This window comes from Piliocolobus tephrosceles, chromosome 4 (assembly GCF_002776525.5).
Source record: "Piliocolobus tephrosceles isolate RC106 chromosome 4, ASM277652v3, whole genome shotgun sequence".
In the NCBI taxonomy this organism is placed as follows: Eukaryota; Metazoa; Chordata; class Mammalia; order Primates; family Cercopithecidae; genus Piliocolobus; species Piliocolobus tephrosceles.
The window spans coordinates 77886894-77911821 of NC_045437.1; the positions used below are offsets into that span (position 1 = coordinate 77886894).

The following is a 24928-nucleotide window of genomic DNA, read 5'->3' on the forward strand; positions in this document are numbered from 1 at the left end:
GCCTGCTGCTGTCACCTCTCCTGATGGCTCCTGGCCTGCTTCCAGCCCTGCCCTCCTCGTCCATCTGGGCTGGTGCCAGTCGGGTACTTTTCCATCACACTCCCAGCCCGGTCTCTGCCCTTAAAGAGCAGATCTTCTCTTCCATTTGCAAGGCAATCTCAGCCTATGGGGCCCTGACCTTTGAGCTCTTCGCAGGAGAAAGATGCCTCTGCTCTGAATGGCGCTTCTTGTCCCCACTTCCTGAAGAAGTTCAAGACTTTATAAGCCCCTTTCCCTGAGCCTTCACCATGGCTGGATGAGACTTCCAGTGGAAAAGTGTGTCACTAGGACTCTGAACAAGGAAGAAGAAGCATTGAATTGCATAGAAGTCATCTATCTAGGAGCAGCTGAAGTTTGGTATTGGTTTAGTTATGATACGGGGCACATGATCTTTTATGGGTGACTTGAGAACCTGATTCTTAGCATGAAGGTAGTTTCCTCTGTGAGGACGGATTCTGAATGACAGAAACCCAATTTAAAAAAATAACATACTGTATCACTTACTTTATGTCAGACACTGTTTTGTTTTCAAATATTAAGTCACCTACCATGACTCCACTCATTTGAGGGAGAGGAGGTCGATATTGTTATTACCACTGCTTTACAGATGCAGAAATGGAAGCTCAGACTGAACCATTTCCCTGAGGTTCCACCGATAGCAAATGGCAGCAGCAGGTTTCAGTCCGCACCGTCTGGCTGCACCATTTTTGCCGGGAACCCCCAATCTCGCAGCCTCTCCATCTTGCAGGCCAACTGTTGAGATGTAGACCGCTCAAAATGTGAAACATAAAAACCCGCTTCTGACTCAGGACAGCGAGAATAGCACATGTCAACATTGCCAATGCTTTCCCTGTTTCTCAATCTTTCCTTAGGAAAGTTACTTTTGACCCTGAGTCTATTTTGTGTTGCTTAAATGATTTGTACTTGCTAAAGGCTGGTGCAGGGAAGAGTGCTGTGCCTCTGCTGACAACCACTGCAGCACCTCCCAGGCTGAGATGGTGACAGTACCCACCCTTGCCAGCCTCCCCAGGCCACCTGCCTGCAGGAGGTACAGTTAGAGATGCCTGCGGTGAAGGGCCAGGAAACCCCCACTGTTCTTGAAGCCTCAAGACCCCAGACATCCCACCTTGACAAGTGGGTGAGATGCTGCCCACTGCTCAGGGGCCACAGAGTGCCACGAGGCTCCTGGGCATGTCCCCAGCTGGTGGGACTGATGGGGATACTAGGAATAAGAAGATAAAATTTAGTCTCAATGTGAGATGCTAGCAGCTATGAAATGTTTTTAAATGACTAATGAGCTGTCTACTGCTTCAACCTTGCAAATGGTGTTTTTTGGTTTTTTTGTTGTTTTTGCATGTGTGTTTCTTTTTTTTTTTTTTTTCAGAGATGGGGTCTTGTTCTGTCACCCAGGCTGGAGGACAGTGGTGCGATTGTAGCTCACTATAGACTTTACCTACCCCTTGCCTCAAGTGATCCCTCCACTGCCACCTCCCAAAGTGCTGGGTTTACAGGCATGAGCCACTGTGCCCAGCCACAAATGATTTTACACAATCACCATGCCAGAGGATAATTGACGGCCTATATACTTTTTTCTTTTTTTTTTTTTTTTTTTGAGACAGAGTCTCACTCTTTCTCCAGGCTGGAATGCAGTGGCACGATCTTGTTCACTGCAACCTACACCTCCCAGGTTCAAGCAATCCTCCTGGCTCAGCCTCCCAAGTAGCTGGGGTTACAGGCATGTGCCACCACGCCAAGCTAATTTTTTTGTGTTTTTAGTAGAGATGGGGTTTCACCATATTGACCAGGCTGGTCTCGAACTCCTGACCTTGTGATCCACTTGCCTCAACCTCCCAAAGTGCTGGGATTACAGGCGTGAGCCACTGCGCCTGACATACTTTTTATGTCGGTCTCACCCTTTTATTATTCTTCAGCACCCATTCACTTCTAGCTGTCGACACACTGTCAGCCTCTGCGTATCTCAGCCAAGAGATCCGAAACATCCACCAGGCACGCACCAGTGTTTGTTCACAAACAGATTTGCCATGACAGCAGCCGAAATGAAATAGAGAATGCTTCATTTGATTTAAATAGTCCAGCAACTTCAGTTCCTTTTGGGTTCTTCTGATTGCCTGGACACATAGGCTGACCCTTATCTTTATGGTAGTGCTGGGTCCTGCTGCGATCTTTTACTGACCACTGCCCTCTCTCTCCCCTCTCAGAACAGATGCCTTAGGCGTCACATTTCACTTTAGTTCTTCAGAGATTCCTGGGTCAAAAAGGTCTCAGATGAGGAGAGAAACCTGGAAACTTGCACACTAGTTTGGATTCCATTGTTAGCTTGCTAGTTTCCACATTTGTAAAACTGGCAAAATTATCTGTGTGGAGTTATAATGCACAAATGAATTATTTGTCATATCTCTCTGGAAAATATGAAATGTACGAAACTATTATCTGATAAGTATGGATTTTCTTTTATTTAATTCCAAAGATAGATTTTTATTCTCTCTTTTTCTCTGGTCCAGGCAAACAACCAACCAAGTAAGAAAATCCTAGTTCCTTGAACTACTTACCAAAGTTTTTTCTTATCTTTTATACATCCCTATTGTTATCCTTTAAACTCTCCTTACAGTGAGACATTTACAGCAGGATTTATTAAGCTAGCATAAGCTAGATTTAAGCTTTTAGGAAGCGTGTCTTCAGTGGCACTGATTTTCCATTTTCATTAGCTGCCGAAACATTTTCCCCATTGAACTAGTGCGATTCCTTAACTCTTTGTGGATGGATTTCGTTGATGGAATTGTATGTACTTCGATAGCTTCTTATCCCTGTTGTAAGAGTTTTCTGATGCAAGTGCCACAGAGAGTCCTTATTTTTCCTCATTTGTCTCCCACTCTTGTAATCACTCTTGGACCTCGGAAGCATTTCTGGAGACTGTGGCATGCAATCCTCAGCATGGGGAACGATGATCCTGACATCACCTGGTCCTTGTTTGATCCGACCAGGCCTGGACCAGTGCTTTCCATCACTTCAGAGCTGCCTCAGGATGTCAAGAGCTGACTTAACAATTGTGTATCAACAGGTTCTCAGGGCCCCACGGCTCTGCCTTGCCTGTTGCCTTTCTCTGTGTTCCTCTCCTCTCCACTCTGCTCTCAGATGTCACTAACTTATAGCTCCCAATCTCTTTGCATAAAGTCTCTCCTTGGGTGAATGTCAAAGATGCTACTTCCTGTAACTCGGAGTGCATCTTCTCCTTGGAGAAGGAAGGATGCACCCACCAGCTTTCTTTATCAGTCTTTTTCCCTCCTATGGATCAGGGTAAAAACAAAAGTATAACTAATAGACTACTTTCTAGTTATATTAGAATTAAAGATAATTTTATTGGCAAGGGGCATTATTTAACTAAGAAAGTTGAATACAGTTTTAAATATCAGCAATAAAAGGATGCCCTTCCAGACTTTTCTTTTTCCCTCTGGTCTTTGTCATTTTCTTGAAAACGACAATCCATATAAATTTACCACCTACTTAATGGAAAACACAGCATCCAGAAAAAAAAAAAAAAGATTCTCTCTTTTTCTGGTAAATGCTTTTTAAACTGACTGATTCCCTTTTGGGGCGTAAAGATGTAAGCTTGGAAGTGATCTGATTCTGGGGCTGTGGGGCAGTATTTAAAGATTCCTGTGTGCACAGCTGTTCAGAACTAGGGGCTGAATTTTAGCAAGTCATTCAAATGAAGAATCATTTGTCAGCAAATGATCAAATAAATAGTTTTCTTGATGGTTTTTTCCTTCTCACTGAATGAGTGTCATTCATTGCCATTTGCCTCTTCCCAGTTATTTTTGTTCTAACATATCTTCCACATTTTCACTGTGCCTTCTCCCAGGAGCCTCCCACTTCGCATCTGCTAAACTAATTTCCCAAACCACCAGTTTAAAACTTAGGTAGCTTGTTACCACTTGTCTCAAAGTCAAGTATTCTCCCCCATGGACTTTTATGCATTCATTCAACAAACGTTTGAGGGCTGACCAGGAGCAGGGCACAGAGCTTACCACTTTTGGGTTTAACTGTCTGTGGGTTTTACCACCTGAAATATAAGTCCCTAGATGATTGTCAGGCATATATTTTCTCTACATTCTGTTCCTCTTTGAAGATTCAAGAACCTGATGAATTGTTAATGACTAGTAAGTGTTGAACGTGTATTGGAAAGTTTAGAATTACTGCCGTATTGCTTTGTAGGGTTTAATTCCAAACTTACTGCCCTTCCTTATGTTTTTCTATTAGAATGTTCGTTTGCACCGTGTGAACAATGAGGCTTTTAAAATATTTTTGTAGTTAGGCAATGGAAAATGCCAGGAAACCCCGTCCTTTCACTTTTCCAGTGAGAAGCCCTGATTCAGAGTCCCTGTTGCCCCAAGGTAGCGCCCACGCAGGCAGGCCAGGGGTGGTGGCCGGTGGGCAAGGTGAGCAGGTACCCTGCAGAGCCTCCCATCCCAGGTTTTAGCCAGCACAATCTCCCCTGGAATAGGGTTTCAACGTTAAAGTTTTGAATAAGGTTTCCTCTCCTCAGAAGAGCTGAAAAGCACCTTGGTTTAGGAGGTTGTCTCCAGTTCATGAACATGAGGAATGCAAACCTGTGTACCCCAGACCCGTCAAGGCTGATTTGCATATATCATGTTCATTCGGTACCTTTGCCTCAGCTTCCCACTTTACAAACTGGCCCGAATCTAACCTAATGCTACACCACAATTTAAATTCTTCATCTTGTGTCGTCAGAGAAGACAGAAAACCATAGTATGCTTTTCATTTTCTTGAAAATCATTAAGTTAACCCCCCACCTCTTATTTCTGAGCTCAACATATCCTGAGTCCTTCTTTATAAGCTCTTTGTTCCAGATTTTAAAAGTATTTGTGTGATTTTAATCCACTCTGCAGTATTTCCACTTTCCTTTTAAAACCTCTGGCCACCATCAGGAATATACTGTACTTATTACACTGAGAAAATTACTCTCATAATTCTCTTTAGCCTCAAACTGCATTTATTGAATCAGATTTTCCCAATGTCCTAGAGTTCCCTTGGCCATGTATAGTAAATTACTAATTACTACCCTGCTCTCCTGCAAGAATGAATATCATTTCTAAAATGCCTAAGCTATCAACAGGGATTCGTTTTAAAGTGCCAGAAAATCTGATTTATTGCTTTGCAGATGATTTTTCTGGTATATGATCTAGCCTTATTAATGCAAACTAGTTTATTCAGACTGGAAACCTCGGTTTTCAGATCCCTGTCTCAAATGGTCATCAGTGAAGGGAAATAGTTCCCGGCTCAGCGACTGTTTGACATTTCAGCCTACCCTTCCCCAAGCCAGCAGCCACTAATTCACTGATAGGTGCTCTTTTCTTTTCTTTTTTTTTTTTTTTAGATGGGAGTCTCGCTCTGTTACCCAGGCTGGAGTGCAATGGCACGATCTCGGCTCACTGCAACCTCCACCTCCTGGGTTCAAGTGATTCTCCTGCCTCAGCCTCCTGAGTAGCTGGGATTACAGATGCCCACCACCACGCCTGGCTAATTTTTGTATGTTTTAATAGAGACGAGGTTTCAACATGTTGGTCAGGCTGGTCTTGAACACCTGACCTCAGGTAGATCCACCCGCCTCAGCCTCCCAAAGTGCTGGGATTACTGGCATGAGCCACCGTGCCAGGCCCGACAGTTGCTTTTTCTCAAGAGGCTGAGTGGTTACAGCAGTTAAAAACTCAGGCTTTAGCCAAGAGTTTAGCCTGGATCTAAGTCCTGGGCCTGCCACTTGCTAACTGTGTGACCTTGGATAAGATACCTAGATTTTCTGTACCTGGACTTCCCCACATGCAAAATGGAAATCATGATAGTAACTATGTTGCAGGATTGCTATTGATGATTAAATGAGATAATAAAGTAGTTAAAATGTGGCCCGGTGTGGCGGCTCACATCTGTAATCCCAGCATTTCGGGAGGCCAAGGCAGGTGGATTGCTTGAGCCCAGGAGTTGGAGACCAGCCTGGGCAGCAAAGAGAGAGCCCCATCTCTAAAAAATATTTTAAAAATTAGCTGGGCATGGTAGCATGTGCCTGTAGTCCCAGCTACTTGGGAGGCCGAGGTGGGGGGAATCCCTTGAGCCCAGACTGCAGTGAGCCATGATCACGCCATTGTACTCCAGCCTGGGTGACAGAGTGAGACCCTGTCTCAAAAAAAAATTACCTAGTATGGGGCAATCTCTCACTGTCTTACTTATAATTACTTTAAGAGGTTTTTTTTTTTTTCCAACCGATCCAGGGAAAATGCTGATTTTCCTAATTATTTATGAACATGTTGAGTAAAGTCAATACAATTTTGGTAAAATAGACTCATCTCACAACAGCATCTCTCCCTTGGAGGATTCTGACATCATCAGTGGACAATGTTTTGCTCCTAAGCATGTGCTGGGGGCCACACTCCACCCTTCCACAGTTTTTGTCTTGTTCCTGGCCCGAACTATCCCCTTTTTGCAGGTGGTTTCCGGACCTGGGTTTCCAGGCCCAGCCTCTCCTAAGGGTCAGTAGGGCATCCCCAATGGGGGCCCTTGCAGATGGGCGCCCTCCTCAAGCCTCTCCCAGTTTCTTTGGTTAATATTTCTTTCTTGTGCAAACCCACCCAGAAGTCTGCTGCTCCGCCTCCACTGCAGAGCCTTGTTTGTTGAGTTGCTCAGTAATTCTTTTTGAAGGAACAAGAGCGATGGGCTCCTTTTCAGAGAATGAAATATAAACGTCTTGCATTTTCCGAGTGCTCCACCTTTGAGAGCAGGGCGGTTTCTTTGTTCGAAGCCTCTGTCTCCGCATCCCTGCTTCAGGAATTGGAAAACAAAAACTAAATTAGATGCCGTTGCTTTGATAACTTCAATAAGTACCTCGGAGTCTCTTGGGTGCCATGGATTCGCTCTCCTGGCGCAGAAAGCTTCTTGCGGCTTTGTGTCCTAAACACTGGCAGGCGACGTCCCTCCTCCAGGCCTGCGGGCTCCACCCAGGGGCCCGCGCCAGGGCCAATGCCGACCCGGGAGCGCCATCTTGTGGGCGCCTCGATTGCTGCCTGCAAGAAGGCACTCGGGTAAGTCTTATTCCACCGTTTCAGGACTTGGGGAAATGTAGCCAAAAATTAAATGCTGGACAATTACAACTTGGCTGTCAGCCAGACATTAGCAATCATTTGTCTCTGGATTTAAATAGGGCAAATGTCTTTTTGCTGCTTTAGATTTCTTTTTATTGAGCAGCAGCTACCGTATTTTCAACAGGGACTTTTCAATGACCAATTCTGTATTTTACATGCATTTGTAAAAAATAAAATCATCCATTCTAGGTAGTACATCAGAAGATCTAGATTTCTTTTACTTTTTGAGAGTTTTTTTAATGATTTTTTTTTTTTTTTTTTTTTTTGGTAGATAAACAAAGGTAATGTAAAGTCTTGCTACTCAAAATATGGACCCCAGAGCAGCAACATCAATATCACCCCGGAGGTTGTTGGAAACGCAGAGTCCTTATCCCTGTTCCAGATCCCCTGAATCAGAATCTAATTTTAGCCACAACCCCTAGTGACCCCTGTCCACATGACAGTTTGAGAAGGGCAAGTATAAAGGTCTATGAAGGAGTCAGAAGGACTGGTGTTCTTGTCCCAGCCCCTCCATCTCCCCGTGCTTCTCATCTCAGCCCATGCGATCACCTCTCTTCAGCCTCTGTGGCCCATATGTGACAAGAGACCCTGAGATTATGGTTCCTGTCTTGTCTGATGCTGGGTCAGCTGAGGAAGAATTAAAATTATATACATGGCCGGCCACCGTGGCTCATGCCTGTAACCGCAGCACTTTGGGAGGCCAAGGAGGGCAGATCATTTGAGGTCAGGAGTTCGAGACCAGCCTGGCCAACATGGCGAAACCCCATCTCTACCAAAAATACAAAAATTAGCTGGATGTGGTGGTGTGCACCTGTAGTCACAGCTACTTGGGAGGCTGAGGTATGAGAATCCATTGAACCTGGGAGCCAGAGGCTACAGTGAGCCCAGATTGTGCCACACTCCAGCCTGAGCAATAGAGTGAGACTCTGTCTCAAAAACAAACAAATAACAACAACAAATTATATACTAAAGGTCACTTTGTACATTGTCAAAACCTGTGCAAATGTAAGTGAAAATTATGGATGGCAAAAATTCTTCCATTTCCTACTCCGTTACCAGAGATTCTGCTTTGCATTATATCAGAGTCTGATTTATATCATCAGCAGCAAAGCAACTATTCAGCTGCGACCATTTGTCATGCTTCAAATAGTGTCTTGGCAGATTTCATTAAGTCTTTCAAAGGTCCCTCTCAGGCCAGTCGTCCCAGAGTTCAAAATAAGAAAATTACATTATGTTTTTCTTAACAAGACCTTTCACACACTTGGATCCTGGGGCCCCAGAAGCGTTCGGCCCCATTGAGCCCAGTACGGGGCACAGTAGTTACTCACTAATGCCAGCTGATTAAACCACTAATTGGCCCTCAACACGGTCTAAACAGTAACCTGATATCCTTCACACTAATCGTGTGTTTATGGTAATCAGATTATTTGCATCATTAGAGACCTGACATAGCTACATGAAGACTTGGTTGTCTCACTAATATATATATATGAAATAGTCATTAAGGAAATAAAGTCCTGATGGCTGAGAATGTGGTGCACACAGACTGACGAAGGTGAGAGCATTAACTGTTTACAAACATCCCTTTACCTTGAAATGAGGGAGGGAGTGGAACCGAAGGAAAGAACACTGGCAAACTATTACTGTCTTCTCTTAGCATACATTTTAAAAAAATTAATACCGAGAAGGTGTTTGGCAATAAATAGGTGAAATTTTAGGAAAACATCATCTGAAGCCATATATTGAGGAGATGTTGACATCTGTGTTGCTCCTGGCCCCCAGTTGCTCCTGGGCTCTTGTTTCTGAAGAACTGGGACTATGGTCAAACAGTGAAAAGTAACATGTTGGGAATAATTTATGACACCATTTGTCACCAAACTGAGGTAAAAAAATACTAAATTCAAATTAGATTAGATTTGCATTGTCTACAATTTTTGAAATTATGATCTTGTTAATTGTTTTTACCAAATATAGTAAAATCTTGCTGTTTTCTTTTTATCTGATTTGTTGCAATTAACAAGATTCTCTCCAATCATTTAAAAGGATTCAGAATGTCAGTGCTTCATAATTGCTTTCCTTAAAGTTAAAATGTAATTATGATAAGTAACTTTATATGGTAGAAGATAAACACTGATGCCTGTACATATAAAGATATAGTCTATCGAGTAAGATCCTCAAAAGCAGGACTTTGCAGTGTTCAGTTCATCTCCGAATACCTAAAAATTCCTCTCTGCTGCCTGTACATGTTTCATAAGGATACATTTAATTAAAGAATGTAAGAGACACAGTTCTACCTTTTTGTTCCTTTTTTCCCAACATTTATCTTGAAAATTTTCAAATGGAGAGAAAAATTGCCAGAATAAAAGAAAGTATACTGATACACATCTAGAATCCCTCAGTAATCATTCCCATGTTTAACATGTATTCTCTCTCTCTGTCTCCCCACTCCCTCTAAGAACAAAAACCTGTTCTTTTTAAAAAAAATTGCATTTTTATTTTAGCTCGGGGGGTACATGTGCAGGTTTTGTGTGGTGCTAAGATTCGGGCTTTATTGATCTCATCACCCAGATAGTGAACATAGTATACAATAGGAAGTTTTTCAGCCCTGGCCCCACCTCCCTCCCTCCCTTTTGGAGTCCCCAGTGTCTACTGTTGCCATCTTTATGTCCACGTGAACTGAAGATTTAGCTCCCACTTATAAGTGAAAACATGTGATATTTGGTTTTCTGTTTCTGTATCAGTTTGCTTAGGATAATGACCTCTAGCTTCATCTATGTTGCTTTAAAGAACACGATTTCTTTTTTCCTTTTTTCTGTTTTTTTTTTTTTGTTGTTGTTTTGTTTTGTTTTTTGTTTGTTTGTTTTTTTTTTTTTTTTGAGACAGAGTCTTGCTCTGTCACCCAGGCTGGAGTGCAGTGGTGCAATCTGAGCTCACTGCAAGCTCCACCTCCTGGAGCTTCATGTCATTCTCCTGCCTCCTTCATGTCATTCTCCTGCCTCAGCCTCCCGAGTAGCTGGGACTACAGGCGCCCGCCACCACACCCAGCGGATTTTTTATATTTTTAGTAGAGATGGGGTTTCACTGTGTTAGCCATGATGGTCTCGATCTCTTCACCTCATGATCCACCCGCCTCAGCCTCCCAAAGTGCTGGGACTACAGGTGTGAGCCACCGTGTCTGGCCCATGATTTCATTTTTTATGGCTGCATAGTGTTCCATGATGTATGTATACCACATTTTCTTTATCTAATGCACTGTTGATGGGCACCTAGGTTGATTCTGTGTCTTTGCTATTATGAATAGTGCTGCAGTGAACATGTGAGTATATGTCTCTTTTTGGTAGAGCAATTTATTTTCCTTTGGGTATATACCCAGGGATTGCTGAGTCAAATGGTAGTTCTATTTTTACTTCTTTGAGACATCTCCAAACTGCTTTCCGCAGGGACTGAACTAATTTGCATTCCCACCAGTAGTGTATACGTGAGGAACCTGCTCATACATAGCCAACAGTAAAATGATCAAATTCAGGAAAATTTACCATTGGCAGAATGCTCTCTACTAGTGCACAGTCCTGATTCCATTTTAGGCAGTTGTCATAGTAATGCTCTTTTAAAGCATTCCCCTCTTGACTCCAGGTTCAAAGCTTGCATTTAGCTGTTGTCCCTTTGGTGTCCTTTGAGCTGAAAGAGTTCCTCAGTTTGTCTCTGTTGTTTATGACACTGACATTTCTGAAGAGTACAGGCCAATGATTCTTTAAAATTAGATCAATATTATGCATTTTAGGCAGAAAACTAAGGACGTATTACATTGTAGATCATTACATTAGTAGATACATGATGTTGGTTTCTGCCATCATAGGGGATGGTAACTTTGATTGCTTGGGGTAAGGTGGTATCTGCCAGATTCTCCCTTTGTGGCTAATAAGTAATCTCTGACGTGTACTCTGACACTTTTCATTCTGTTCTCTAATACACTTCATTCAACTATTTTAGCATTCATTCATGATCCTTGCCTGAGTCAGTGATTACCGCTTTGGTTGAAAATGGTGATTTTTGGCCAGGTGCAGTGGCTCATGCCTGTGTGGTGGCTCCCAGCACTTTGGGAGGCCAAGGCAGTCAGATGACTTGAGGTTAGGAGTTTGAGACCAGCCTGACCAACATGGTGAAACCCTGTCTACTAAAAATACAAAAATTAGCAAGGTGTGGTGGCACGCACATGTAATCCCAGCTGCTCAGGAGGCTGAGGCAGGAGAATCGCTTGAACCCAGGAAGCGGAGGTTGCAGTGAGCCGAGATCACGTCATTGCACTCCAGCCTGGGCGACAGAGTGAGACTCCATCTCAAAAAAAAAAAAAAGAAAAGAAAAGAAAATCGTGATTTTCTAACTCCTTTATTTTTTTGTATCTACTCTTTGGAATTCTACTATAAAGAATAGCTTTAGCCTGGGTGCAGTGGCTCACGCTCGTAATCCCATCACTTCAGGAGGCTGAGACAGGAGGGTCACTTGAGCCCAGGAGCTTGAGACCAGCCTGAGCAACATGGCAAGACCCTGTCTCTACAGAAAAATTAAAAATTAGCTGGTCGTGGTGGCACACACCTGTAGTCCCAGCTACTTGGGCGGCTGAGGTGGGAGACCACTTGAGCCCAGGAATTTGAGGCTGCAGTGAGCTGTGATCACACCACTGCACTCCAGCCTGGGTGACAGAGAGAGGGAGACCCTGTGATTAAAAAAAAGAAGAATAGTTTTATTTTCTACCTTTTAAAAATCTGGCTTCATGAGCATCAATATCAATAAGGACTTACAGGTTCTTCTTATTAAACCGGTTATTGCTCATTACTCTCATTATTCATTTTGATGCTCATATTGTCCCAACTGTCCCCGGTGGGTGCCTCTTCAATCTCACTTCTATGTTCATTCAACGTGGCCCCATTAGTCTGTATCATCCTTTAGCTCTTAGCATATCTATATTGATGTAGATATAGATATTGATAGCCTTAGCATATTTTCATTCAAGTTACTGCTCGAATGACAGATTTTATTCTTGCAGCAAGTATTTTTTGAGAGACCGATATGTCACAGTTACTGATCTTACTCATCATCCAGAAAAAAGCCAGGCAATTAAATTGGCCCTTGCAATGTAATACAGAGAGTTGACAGCTGTGAGTTACGTGTGCCGTGGGTGCACAAAGAAAAGCTCCCAATCCCACTGGGTGAATGAAGAAAGACTCCAGGGAGAGTGCGTATCATCTCCTAGGCCCCAAAAATGAATAGAAATAAATGTGTGGAGGCGGCATAGTGTTCCAGGCTACGGGAAGCACATATCTCTTGAGGAACTGAAGGCATTTGTTAAGTCTAGGACAGTGTGAGTGTGTTGGGGGCATGGTATGTGTTGCAGGCCACAGGGATGCAAGCAGTGTGAGAGAAGAGGCTGGAGGGGTGGGCCAGGGCCTTGTAAGCTCTTTTAAGAACCCTTCCCAGTGGCCGTCCCTAGAGGCAGTTGTTCTCAACACTGACTGCACATTTATACCCCCGGGGAGCCATGGGGGAGCCTGTCAGAAATACCAATAACAGACCCCCATTCCAAACCAAGTAAATCAGGACCCTAGGTGTGGCGTGGGACTCTAGGGTGCATACATTTCAATTTCCATACCTAGCTTCTAGAGAGTTTATCATGGAGAATGGTGTCATGTGTCACAGAGATAACCCTTTCAAAACTAAAATTTAAAAAGGTTTATTTTGTTTTATAGGATTTTGAACTCAACAATGAATTAAAGATGAATGTCCTAAATTTGCTAGAAGAAGTTTTGCGAGACCCAGACCTTCTTCCCCAAGAAAGGAAAGCCACTGCAAATATCCTCAGGTGAAGGCAACTGAAGATGCCGACTGGATGACATTGGTTGATTCTTGTTATGTTCATAGAAAATAAGAGCCTAGCAAACCAGAAGAATAAATCTTAGAATCCTGGGGACAGTGGGGCCTATGTTCTCAGCAGTAAAGCATTATGTATCATCTTCTCTTTCCTGGGGGCAATGTGGGGTCTGCTGTCTCAGGAAGACTTGGGACAGCGTGGTATAACTCATGTGGAGTGCAATTGCCATTATCCATGGAGGCAGACAGCGGTTTACCGTAGAACCAACAGTTAAAGAAAGGAACCCTTGAGGAGCCCCTCCTGCGAGTCCAGCAGGCATCAAAGAGAAATGATGTTTCCTCATGTGGGTTATTGTAAGCTCGTGTGTGTGAGGGTGGCAGTGTCTGTAGGAGTCTCATGCACCTAAATTGTGGATGGGACATCACAGCGTAGTTATGAATTTTCTTTGGCTCATTTCACTGGTCCCGACCAACTTTTCTACAGCTTGTCAGTTTAGGATTTCCATATCATGTAGGTGGTATAATTGTGGGGGATTGTCTAAGGTAGGACTCCGCACTTCTATGTGATAAAGTCTTCAACTTTGGCCATAGTGCTAGAGATTTGTGTCCATAGTTGTTGCACCCAGTATCCAAGTGAGTAACAAGCTTTCTTATAGCTTCTTGAACTGGTGGGTGGATTTTTTTCTTGTCCACTCTATGTGGAAAGGGCGGCCATCGCTGGCTTTGTGCAAACATTTCAGGTGCAGCTTCCCAGCTCACTCATAACTATGTCCTCTGTCCTTGCATGGGGATGGGAAGCCCAGCATCTCTCTGCAGGGTCTGGTACTTCTTTACCACTCTGATTTCTAGTTCCCTCTTCATTTACAACCTCTAGAAATGACCCTTCCTTTCCTGGAAGCTTGGCTGCATTGTCTGCTTGTTACATGCTATCCAGAATGCTTGTGTCATCCACAGGCAGTCTATTTTAGCTCAGTCCATGTTTCTGCAAGTCCTTCCTGAAGCAGCAACACCAGATGTTGGTTTGTGATGTGTTAGCAACTGGCCTGTAAGTCTTTCTTAGCCCCCATTAGCTGAAGATCCCATAGCCGGACCATTCTTTGGTGAAGGGACTTTTATGGGTAGAATTGTATCTCCCTACCCCCTAGAAGATATATCGAAGTCCCAGCCTCCCATACCTCAAAATGGACCTCATTTGGAAATAAGGCCATTGCCAACGTAATCAGTTAAGATGAGGTACTGGAGTAGGGTGGGCCCCAGTCTACTTCGATTGGTGTCCTTTTAAGAAGTCAACCATGGAAGACAGACACAGAGACAATGCCATCTGAAGATGGAGGCAGAGACTGAGTTATGCAGCTGCAAGCCAAAGAAGGCCAAAGATCGCTGGCTAACCACCAGCAGCTAAAAAGGCAAGGGAGGGTTCCCCTCCAGGATTCAGAGGCAGCACAGCCCTGCTGACAGTTCGATTACAGACCTCTGTCTGGAAGGTGAGACAATACATTTCTGTTGTTTTAAGCCACCCAGTTTGTGGGATTTTATTGGGGCAGCCCTAGGAAACAATTAGGGGCCTTCTCCACTTTTTCCAGTCTATGAAAACGTCTAAATAAGCCCAGGGATTCCATTACTGTGTCTGTTTTCAGATTTTAAAATTGTAAGTACATATTAAGGTGAAGCCTGGTTTCAGTGCATGAGGGACTCTGAGTGATTACTGTTTCTTCTCTCTTCATGACTGGTTTGTTATGCTCTTTGCATTTGAAACTAATACTTAAAAACTACATTCTGGAAGTTTGTGCCCCTAGGGATATTTGACTAAATAGCTGTCAGGGAAGTGAGGGTGTTCAGGCTGGGAAAAACTGTCAGGATCAACCAACGTGAGGGCCTTTTGTTGCCAATCCCCTCAAGACGCCTATGCCAGACTTTACCCATCAATTCTGAGAGTTTTCTCTCTGCACCAGGAGGTGACCTGAGAAGACAGTTAGTTGGAGTTGGTTCTTAAGATGAATCCTGTTTGCCATCCCAGGTCTTGATATTCATCAGGCTTCACATGTGCCAACTCTTTCTGCTGAATAATGACCTGAGAATTAGCAGTGTAGGACTGATAGGGAATAGAAATTTTAGTAGGCAGTACAGCTTGAAACTACAACACTGAGCAGAGTCTGATTCTACCTTTTGCAGCATGTCACAGGGCTAAATCTTGGCTCAGCCATTTACAGAGGTCAAGTTCTCAACCATTCCAAACCTGTTTCCTCATTTATAACGTTGGACTCGTAATAGCTACTTCATTAGGTTGTTGTGAAGAGTACATGACGTGAAGTGTGTAAGGAGGTTAACATGATGCCTGAAAAGTCGTTAGCACTCGTAGTAAAGTGAGTCTTATTACTGTTAGAAGCACTGACAGTAGTTCCCAGAAAAAGTAGTTTCTACCATTAAGGCCATATGGCCCAAGTGAAACCAGGCTGGATCTTACTCAAACTCAACTTTCTTTAGGCTTCATCACCTTTTCCACACACAGAGAGTGTGGACCAATCCCAGGACAGACACTGGTTGCTTTTGGCTTTGTTTTTGGACTACCCTAATTGAAAGAGGAATTTTCCAATCATACAACTTAGATAATCCCATTTCCTTTTATTTGGTATTTCATTATAAACGCACAATTATTAAACTGATGATACTGTTATAGACGTGGTAGTGATGGTGGTGGGGAACCCAGGATCCTGGAATGTTCATCAATGCCCAAGGGTCGCCAGAAGACTAGAAGCAAATCTTTTCTCTATAGGAACTGAACCAGAAGTGCAGAGGCCTCCACATCTGAAGGGAAAGAATTCTGAACCACGCCCTCTAGAAAATACAGGCTATGACTGTGAGAGATAAAAAACGTATCATATGGTGGTTAAGTGCAGCCCTGACTTTAGAGATTTATATGCATTCCTGACATATAAGAGATATGAACATAAAACATGTTTTTATGCGTAGGTTACATTAATGCAATGAAGCAAATGTTCTTTTGAATGAAGCCTCCCTGACTCACAGCCTCACAGGGGTCACTTGATGAATACACTTAATTGCCATTATATAGTTTATTGCCCTGTTTGTAAATAAAAACCTCTACTCAAAACTTGTATTTCTAAAATACCATCTCTCCTCCTCCAAAGTTGTCTAACTAGCTGTCTTCAAAATCTATTCAGTGTAGAGATTTTTCTAGACACCCAACATGCCACAAAATAAAAGAAACGGCGATTAACTTCTTGGATGTTCAACTGTGATGGGCTCAGGTCATAGAAAAGTCATCCCCAAACCCCACGTAGCGTCAGTGAGAAGACATAAAATGTTAGGTAACTTAATGGAACCAGAGTGCATCTTGGAAAATGAGGGTAAGATCATTGAGAAGAGGAACATTCGATGGGAGCTAACTTAACTTTTTGACCTTTTCTTTCCAAGGGAAAGATATTATCCAGCTTCATAAAAAGATCTTTCCCACTGGTACACATAATTACGGAGCCACTGATCTCTCTCCGGGAACCTAGAATGGCGGAAAAGATGATGTGCACTTTCAGAAAAGTCACTTTTATCCCTCATGGGTAACCCTTCATGTGATTTAATAGGCTTGGGAGAAGGAGTTAGCTTTAACTTATTTTTTCCACATCTTAATCTGCCCTTTAAGATAAGATGACTATTTATTTCTACTCACAAATAGTAAGGCTAAGTGCCAAAAAGAGGGCTGCTGCTAGTATAGTCCAGAAGGCTCCTGCTCCCCCTTCAGACAGCTGAGGGAAGGGAGTTGTGTTTATTGAGTGTGCTGTGTGTGGAACCCTTGGAGAGGTGCCTTCCCTGAGCCTGCTTAAGAGAAGTGCAGAGTAAAGGAATGGCCCACAACCTTGGCCAACTTAGTCAGTGTCTTTGAGCTTTTGTTTCCTTATCTGTAAAACGGAGATCACAATGCCTGCATTATCCACTATCCTGTATAACAATCCCTTGGAAGGGATTTGTTAGGATACAGGAGATAGTGCATGTCAAATGTTGAGCACATGCCTGGCATACAGCGGGCATACAGAGCCATCTCTGTTGATATTATATTTTTGAGAGTTGTGGTGGTTGTTTCAATCAACTCAGAACACAACGAAACAAGGCATCATCATTACTTCTTTTTAAAACTGGCTTCCTGCAGCAGACAGAGTACACGGTTTGGGACCGTTTAACGATTTTAATACTTTTAATATGTGCTTGTGCCTTCCTATTGGAAAACATAAAATCCTTGGCTCCAATGGCACATTATGTAATTGGATGCCTACTGGACTCCAGTTTTCCTGGACTCTGAACTTCTGTTGGACATAAAATACCCTGTAGTCTGAAACAAGTATCTAAGGTATTAACTTGTATTTATTCATTTACTCATTCATTCATTCATTCATCATTTATTTTTTAAAAAGATATTTATTGAGAGCTGAATAACATGTATGAGATTCAGGGCCAAAAGTGTCTGAGGAAAGTCCACCTGGAATGCAAGGGGGAGGAAGCTATCTGCTGGCTCCTGCCTGGCATTGTTCAGAGTCTTGCCACATAAGAACCCCCTGTGCTTCTGGTCTACATAAGCTTGAGAAGGCGGTGGCCGTGCGTCTCCTGCCTCTGTGACGGCAGGGAAGGCCTACGGTAGGAGATAGAGGCGTGGGGAGGAGGGCACTCAGGCCTAGGAGTATTACTGGCTGATAGCATTAGACGATGCTCCATTTTACATTATAGATGGTCACTCAGAGCACACCCAGCTCGCCCTCAGACTCACTGCGATGGCGGTGGTTTCATTTACAACCTTCTACGTCACCGGTTGGCTCTTTGTTCTAAATCAGCTGTCCCAATGATTCTCTCATGCCTTGAGCATGTTTTCTGTTTGGGGATTGCTCATCTCCAGCTCAGCAGCCGGTTGTGCTGCATGGCCTTGTAGACCCAAATCTTCAGACCTCCCATCCAGGGAAAACCAAACTGCATTTTATAGTTTTGTTCCTAGGTTGTCTATTTTTTTTTTCCATGGAGGATAATTTGATCTCTTTTTCAGGGCCCTCTCACAAGATGACCAAGATGACATCCACCTAAAATTAGAGGATATAATTCAAATGGTAAGTCTGACCACATTTTTATCTAGCACAACTATGTGCAAACTACCTCGCCAAGGTGGGCAATATGCTTGTAACTGATCAGGAGTGTTGTAGCATTAGGCCCTCGGTCCTATCTATGAAGCTCTGTGAGATGAACCACATTTGGCGTGGGGTCTAGCAGTTGGTCTAAGATATTCATGTTGGCTTTGATATTTTTAGCTTTCTGCCATTTTTTTCATAGTTAGAATTTAGCGGTGAACTTCATGCTTCCACACATGCAGCTGTGTGCCTCGCTGACCTGCAATGAGATGGCAGGCGCCCTCTCTTGGGTGTTTCATTTCCCTCCCTCGTCTCTTGCAGACTGACTGCATGAAGGCCGAATGCTTTCAGTCCTTGTCGGCCATGGAGCTGGCGGAACAGATCACCCTCCTGGACCACGTCATTTTCAGAAGCATTCCCTACGAGTGAGTGCCATCCCCGACAGCAGCAGGGCTTGGCTGCACTAGCTGGCTTAGAAGTTGACATTATTCCTAAGGCAGACTCTGTGTGTGTGTGTGTGTGTGTGTGTGTGTGTGTGTGTGTGTGTGTCCCCGCAGTTCCTGTGTGAATATCTACCAATTGTTTCCATCCATGGAACTGGCATACCTCTGTGTCCAGCACTCTGCAGGGTGGGAGCAGGACCAACAACAGCAAGGGACAAAGAACCTTGCCCAGGGACTCAGTCAACTTAAGTACATGTCAGAGTAATTTCAAGTGTTTTTAATGCCTATACAAAATAATTCCTATATGCTCCATATCGCTTGTCCCTTGTTTCTTGCTGTGTCTGGTGACCTGCTCAGGAATGAAGGGAATGAACTGGGACGCTGCCCTGAAGACAGCCCATCTGACCAGGTGGAGCTTCTGCCCCACTGAACTGCCTGGTCAGGGGAACGTGCGGTAGGAGCCTAAAAGGTGTGGTTTTCAGCCCTGACCATGTGCACCCTCCTGAGCACTGGGGAGAACAAAACACGATCCCTGCCTTTGAAATCTGCATCCTCCAGGAGAATGGCAGGCAGGGCAGAGCGGAGGGAGAAAATTCTGCTTCTGACTAACATGTTTGGCAGTAATGACATTTTTGGACCCTCGGCTAAGGCTTAATATTTGTAAAAGCTAAAGCCTGTAATCCCAGCACTTTGGGAGGCCGAGACGGGCAGATCACGAGGTCAGGAGATCGAGACCATCCTGGCTAACACGGTGAAACCCCGTCTCCACTAAAAAATACAAAAAACTAGCCGGGCGAGGTGGCGGGCGCCTGTAGTCCCAGCTACTCGGGAGGCTGAAGCAGGAGAATGGCGTGAACCCGGGAAGCAGAGCTTGCAGTGAGCTGAGATTCGGCCACGGCACTCCAGCCTGGGCAACAGAGCGAGACTCTGTCTCAAAAAAAAAAAAAACCCAAAAAAAACAAACAGCTAATCCTGGGAAAATAGTCTTGATTTCTAAGGTAGTATTTAACCTCTTTATTTCCCTTGTGTTGGTTCTTGTTTTCTACCTTCTGAGAAGCCTTTATAGGATCCTAATAGGGACACAGTTCCAAACATTTATAACAAAAAGCTGGAAACTGAAGAATCTTCCTTTTTGGCATTGAGAGGTAAACTGCTAGAGCCGAGGTAAAATCCGCTTGTGAGGCTGGCAGCAGCAGGTGTCAGGAACCATTCTAGGCCGTGTTAAATGGAATGTTTCTAATATTCATGACAATTATCCAGGATCATAGCCAGCACATTTTTAAAAACTTAATTGGTTTTGTGTTTTGTTTTTCACTTTCAGGGAGTTTCTTGGGCAGGGGTGGATGAAGCTGGATAAAAACGAAAGAACTCCTTACATTATGAAAACTAGCCAACACTTCAACGATGTGAGTAACCGTGACAGGAAAACCTTGGGTGTGTTACAAGAAGATGGATATTGGGGTCTAAAGAATCCTCTAAAATAAAGCAACTCTGTCACCCACTTTATTTATTTATTTTTTTTTTGAGATAGAGTCTCTATCTGTCGCCCAGGCTGGAGTGCAATGGCGTGATCTCGGCTCACTGCAAGCTCCGCCTCCCGGGTTCAAGCAATTCCCCTGCCTCAGCCTCCCGAGTAGCTGGGATTACAGGCACGTGCCATCATGCCCGTCTAATATTTTTTGTATTTTTAGTAGAGACGGGGTTTCACCACGTCAGCCAGACTGGTCTCGAACTGCTGACCTCAGGCAATCTGCCCGCCTCGGCCTCCCAAAGTGCTGGGATTGCAGGTGTGAGCCACCGCACTCAGCCTGCCACCGACTTTTTAAATAGAATTGATGGGATATTGAAGACAAGCTTACCTCTTGTCTAAGAGCTCACAGTAATGTAATAATGTCCAATTAACATCCTGACATAAGAGGTTCACCTTTGATGGTAGCCAAGTCTGGTAAGTGCTCAATAATGTACAGGTTGCTGTTCCTATTTTTATCACCATCACTACTTCCTGGTCATAAATCGACTAACAGAATGCACAGTACATGTGTCACTGGCCCCTGGTGGTGCTAGTGACGGTAAGGCTGGGTTGGTGCAAGTCCTCATCATTACTGAACGTTCAGCCTGAATTACATTCCAGGGTTGGAAGGGGCCTCTTGGAGCATAACCACATTGTGGCTGTAGTTCTGTGCAGCAGTGGCCAGCTGTCAGTCCATCTTCCAGCTCTGCTTTTCCCCAGCAGTAAGATTGGGAGATGCTTTTATACCTCCCTGCTCTTAATTAGTGCTGTTCTCATAGTCTTAGTCCTGTGGTAGAACAAGTAACAGGTGTGGGAGTGTCGACTGGCCTATCCAGGCAATGGGAAGCCTCCCTTTCCAGTTTCAATAAACTATAATAAAAGGAATGATGATTTTAAAAACAACAACAACAACAAACTACCAGGAACCCCATAGGTAAATTAATAAGTCATCTAGAATCAAAATGCAAAAGCGACAGTTTAGATTCCCAAGACAGTGTTTCATGCAGGCTTTCCCCAGAGTACGTGGATGCTGAGTGAATGCTGCCACACGGTGAGCTTCAGTGCTGCGCTGCCTAAAGGACAAGGGGCACGGCCCATCTAGTCCCTGCCCTGAGAAACAGGTTCCATGCTGTGGGAAACTAACCTCTGTTACCTGTGGTGAACTAACACACGGGATATAATGGACAGTCAAAAGAGAGGTTTGATCCCAGGCTCCAGACCCACATACCTCCTCCGCTGGGATGGCCGCTGCATTGCACTCTTGACAATGACAGATGGAACCTTTCATCTGCACCCCAGAGCCGCCAAGCCTGCTTCTTCATTGTCCTCTCTGTTCTCAGTCTCGGGTAGTGGCCTCACCATACACTCACTCACCCAAGCCCAGGATCTAGACGTCATCTCCCTCACCACCTCACCCTCACCACTGCCCAGCGTATTTGCAAACCCTAAATCTACATGTATCTCAGGCCCTTCCCCACCCTGCCTTCCCCGCTGCCACCACCTTGATAGGTGGCCTTTTATCCTTTCTCTCCAGGAGCTCCTAACTCATCTCTCCTCTGCAACCTCACTGCCCTCCAATCCATCTGTTAGGTTCAGGGTCAGGTTCCAGCCCATGCTGAGGTCCGAAGGGAGTGGGTGGATACCTGAAAGAACATGCAGGGGGCCATAGGTAGGTGAAAGATGATTTTGTTCAGCAGGAGTTCTCATCAGCAGCTCTTTCATCAGCAGCTCTCTTATGCTGTCCGCTCTGTCTCAGCTGCTTGAGCTGGTCACTCCCATGTATAGCTACGTGGCCAGCTCTCCCTTGCCTTCAGGGTCAGCAACTTAACTCTTTCTCTTTCTGGGCATGAGCTCCTGGACCATATCAATAGGGCAATTATACCCTTTACAGACAACAGTGGCTTAGAGCCAAGTGATGGCCCTCCATGTTTGGCTACTTGGCTGTGATAACAAGTGGAGTTACATGCCAATGCTCTAAACTCACTGAGTCCCTCTGGCCCGGATGTCCGCCTTGGCCTATCCCTGACCAAAGCACATATACCTTAAACCATCCTTCATGCAGCAGCACAGAAATGATTTCTCTGAAAGGCCGATCTAATTATCTCCCTCCCTTTGACAAAAATCCGTCAGTGGCTTCCCCTTACCTTAGGCATATGGTCCCAACTGCTCAACCTGGCATACAAGAGCCCAGCCCATCTGTCACCCTTAGCTCTCCCAGTTCTTATGCCCCTCAGATGGCTGCCAGATCCTCCATTACACCGTCCCTCCCACCTCTGTCCCCTTGCTCTTATACTTGGATCCTTTAACACTCAATGCAAGGCTGGATACTATAGCTCACACCTGTAATCCCAGCACTTTGGGAGGCTGAGGTGGGAGGATTGCTTTAGCCCAGGAGTTCAAGACCAGCCTGGGCAACATAGTGAGACCCTATCTCTACAAATACAAAAACTTAGCCAGGCATAGCAGTGCATACCTGTGGAGGCTGAGGTGAGAGGATCACTTGAGCCCTGGATGTTGAGGCTGCAATGAGCTGTGATCATGCCACTGTACTCCACCTGGGGAAAGAGAGCAAGATCCTGTCTCCAGAAAAACAAACAAAAACAATCAATGCAGGCATGAGCTCTTCCTGGAAGCCTCCTCTGTACTAGACCAGATGCCCCATGCTGCCTGTTTATTCTCAAACACTGCCGTGAATAGACTTAACTTTGTGTTTCACCGCATGGCATTTACCTGTCTATGTATCTGCAACCCTCCCCTTCCTACCTACCTAGGCTCAGATTGCATTAAGGTCATGGATGGATTTATTTGTCTTTCTGTTCCCAGCACCTAAAATAATCTGTTCTATCCCATTTCCTCAATAGTTATTGGCAAGAACTTCTTCATCAAAATTACTGATTAACAAAACCATTTATTCCCAGAACAAACTGGATTCCAAGTAATTCCTCTCCTCACGCTAAGGATGCGCAGGCCCTCAATGAATAGCACTGCAGTAGGTGCTTTAGTGAATTTCCACAGTGGTGTTGAGGCACTATGAGGTCTTAAGTAGCTTCAGAATCATCAAAGAATGGGTGAATCCATCAGATTTAGTGTACAGATATAAGATTATCCACCCTGGCCGGGTGCCATGGCTCACGCCTGTAATCCTAGCACTTTGGGAGGCCGAGGTCGGCGGATCATGAGGTCAGGAGATCGAGACCATCCTTGCTAACACGGTGAAACCCCATCTCTACTAAAAACACAAAAAATTAGCCGGGCGTGGTGGCAGGTGCCTGTAGTCCCAGCTACTCGGGAGGCTGAGGCAGGAGAATGGCGTGAACCCGGGAGGTGGAGCTTGCAGTGAGCCGAGATTGCGCCACTGCACTCCAGCCTGGGCGACAGAGCAAGACTCTGTCTCAAAAAAAAAAAAAAATTACATGCCCTATATTACCTTTGTTAATATGGTAATCCTATTTCACTTTTTTCCTTTCCATATTGCAAGAGCTGAGCTTCTTAAACTGGTTTTAAGTAATAAAATTACAGCACTTAGCCTCAAAACTGTAGGTCCGTTTAACTGCTGGTGAAGAACGAGATAAGATGAAGAAAATGTTCTCCTTTTCACTGCAGCCAAGTGATTCTGGTTTGAGAGTTAATCAGTTCAGAATTTGATCTAACTGGGGGCAAGTGTTTTTTCTTTCTCTGTGGTAACTGTGGCTTCCCAGAGTGAGGAATCACACGCTGTTGGGGGCCAAGGAGTAAGGGGAAAGGCCCCAGGGAGTGACCCATGATCTGCAGACCTTGCCTTTCCGCAGGCGTTAGGTTATTCTGTCCTGTTTCCTCAGTAATTATTAGCAATGACACCATCAAAATTGCTGATGAACAAAATCACCTCTTCCCCCAACAAGCAGGAAGCCAGATAATCCCTCTCTTCACTCAAAGGACAAACAGATGCTCATTAGCTTATTCTTATAGACTTCAGTCTCTTTAGAAAGTGGGTAGCTAAATGTAGAATATGATCAACATCCTGCCTTCCTGACATGTCTGCAGATAATTTACGTAATTTGCCTAAATGCATTGCTTTGGCTCTTAGACTGCCTTTCTGGGCTCTTTGATTGTCTCAGATGAGTAACCTGGTGGCCTCCCAGATAATGAATTATGCTGATGTCAGCTCCCGTGCCAACGCCATCGAGAAATGGGTGGCGGTGGCGGACATCTGCCGATGCCTGCACAATTACAACGGCGTGCTGGAAATCACCTCCGCCTTGAACAGAAGTGCCATCTACAGGCTGAAGAAAACCTGGGCCAAGGTCTCTAAGCAGGTGAGCCTCAGCTTGTGACACAGCCTGCTGCTAAGAGGAGGAGAGGTTGGGAGATGGGAGCCAAGTTAAATATTACTAATTAGGAAATCATTAACTGAAATGAGCTGCTCAGTTGCCAAAGAAAGGTGCCAACATGGGTAATTACAGTGCTCTTACCACTTAATTGATTTCATTCGTGTGTATTTCTAAACCATTCATTAAAGCATTTTGGGGGACAGCTACAAACAATGTGATTGTCAGTCAAGAGCTGTTTCCTGAATTATTTCGGAGGGCACATTGACTTTGAGTACGCACAATTATGTCCAATGGGTCCATTCATTCTCTCCCAGAGTGAGGGTGCAAACTCTGTGGGGCCAAAAGCCAGGGACAAAAGGCCTCATTTTTCACCTTTTTCTTGCTCGTTCATGTAGCAGATGTAAAGTTTTGGCATAATGACTTAGATGTGCAGAAATATAATTTTCATTTTCTTTCATTAATCTCAACT

At 44.4% G+C, this 24928-nt stretch overlaps 1 protein-coding gene across 2 annotated transcripts in view; it reads left to right on the forward strand.

Annotated features, from left to right (window-relative positions):
* Positions 1-24928, forward strand: part of RASGRF2 (Ras protein specific guanine nucleotide releasing factor 2) — a 273755-nt gene that overhangs the window by 231662 nt on the left and 17165 nt on the right. For both annotated transcript variants that reach the window (XM_023214960.2, XM_023214961.2), the window contains exons 19-23: positions 12953-13065; positions 18118-18178; positions 18518-18621; positions 19961-20045; positions 24247-24444. In XM_023214960.2, coding sequence (XP_023070728.1) covers positions 12953-13065; positions 18118-18178; positions 18518-18621; positions 19961-20045; positions 24247-24444 — 561 coding nt within the window. The remainder of the gene's footprint in view (positions 1-12952; positions 13066-18117; positions 18179-18517; positions 18622-19960; positions 20046-24246; positions 24445-24928) is intronic.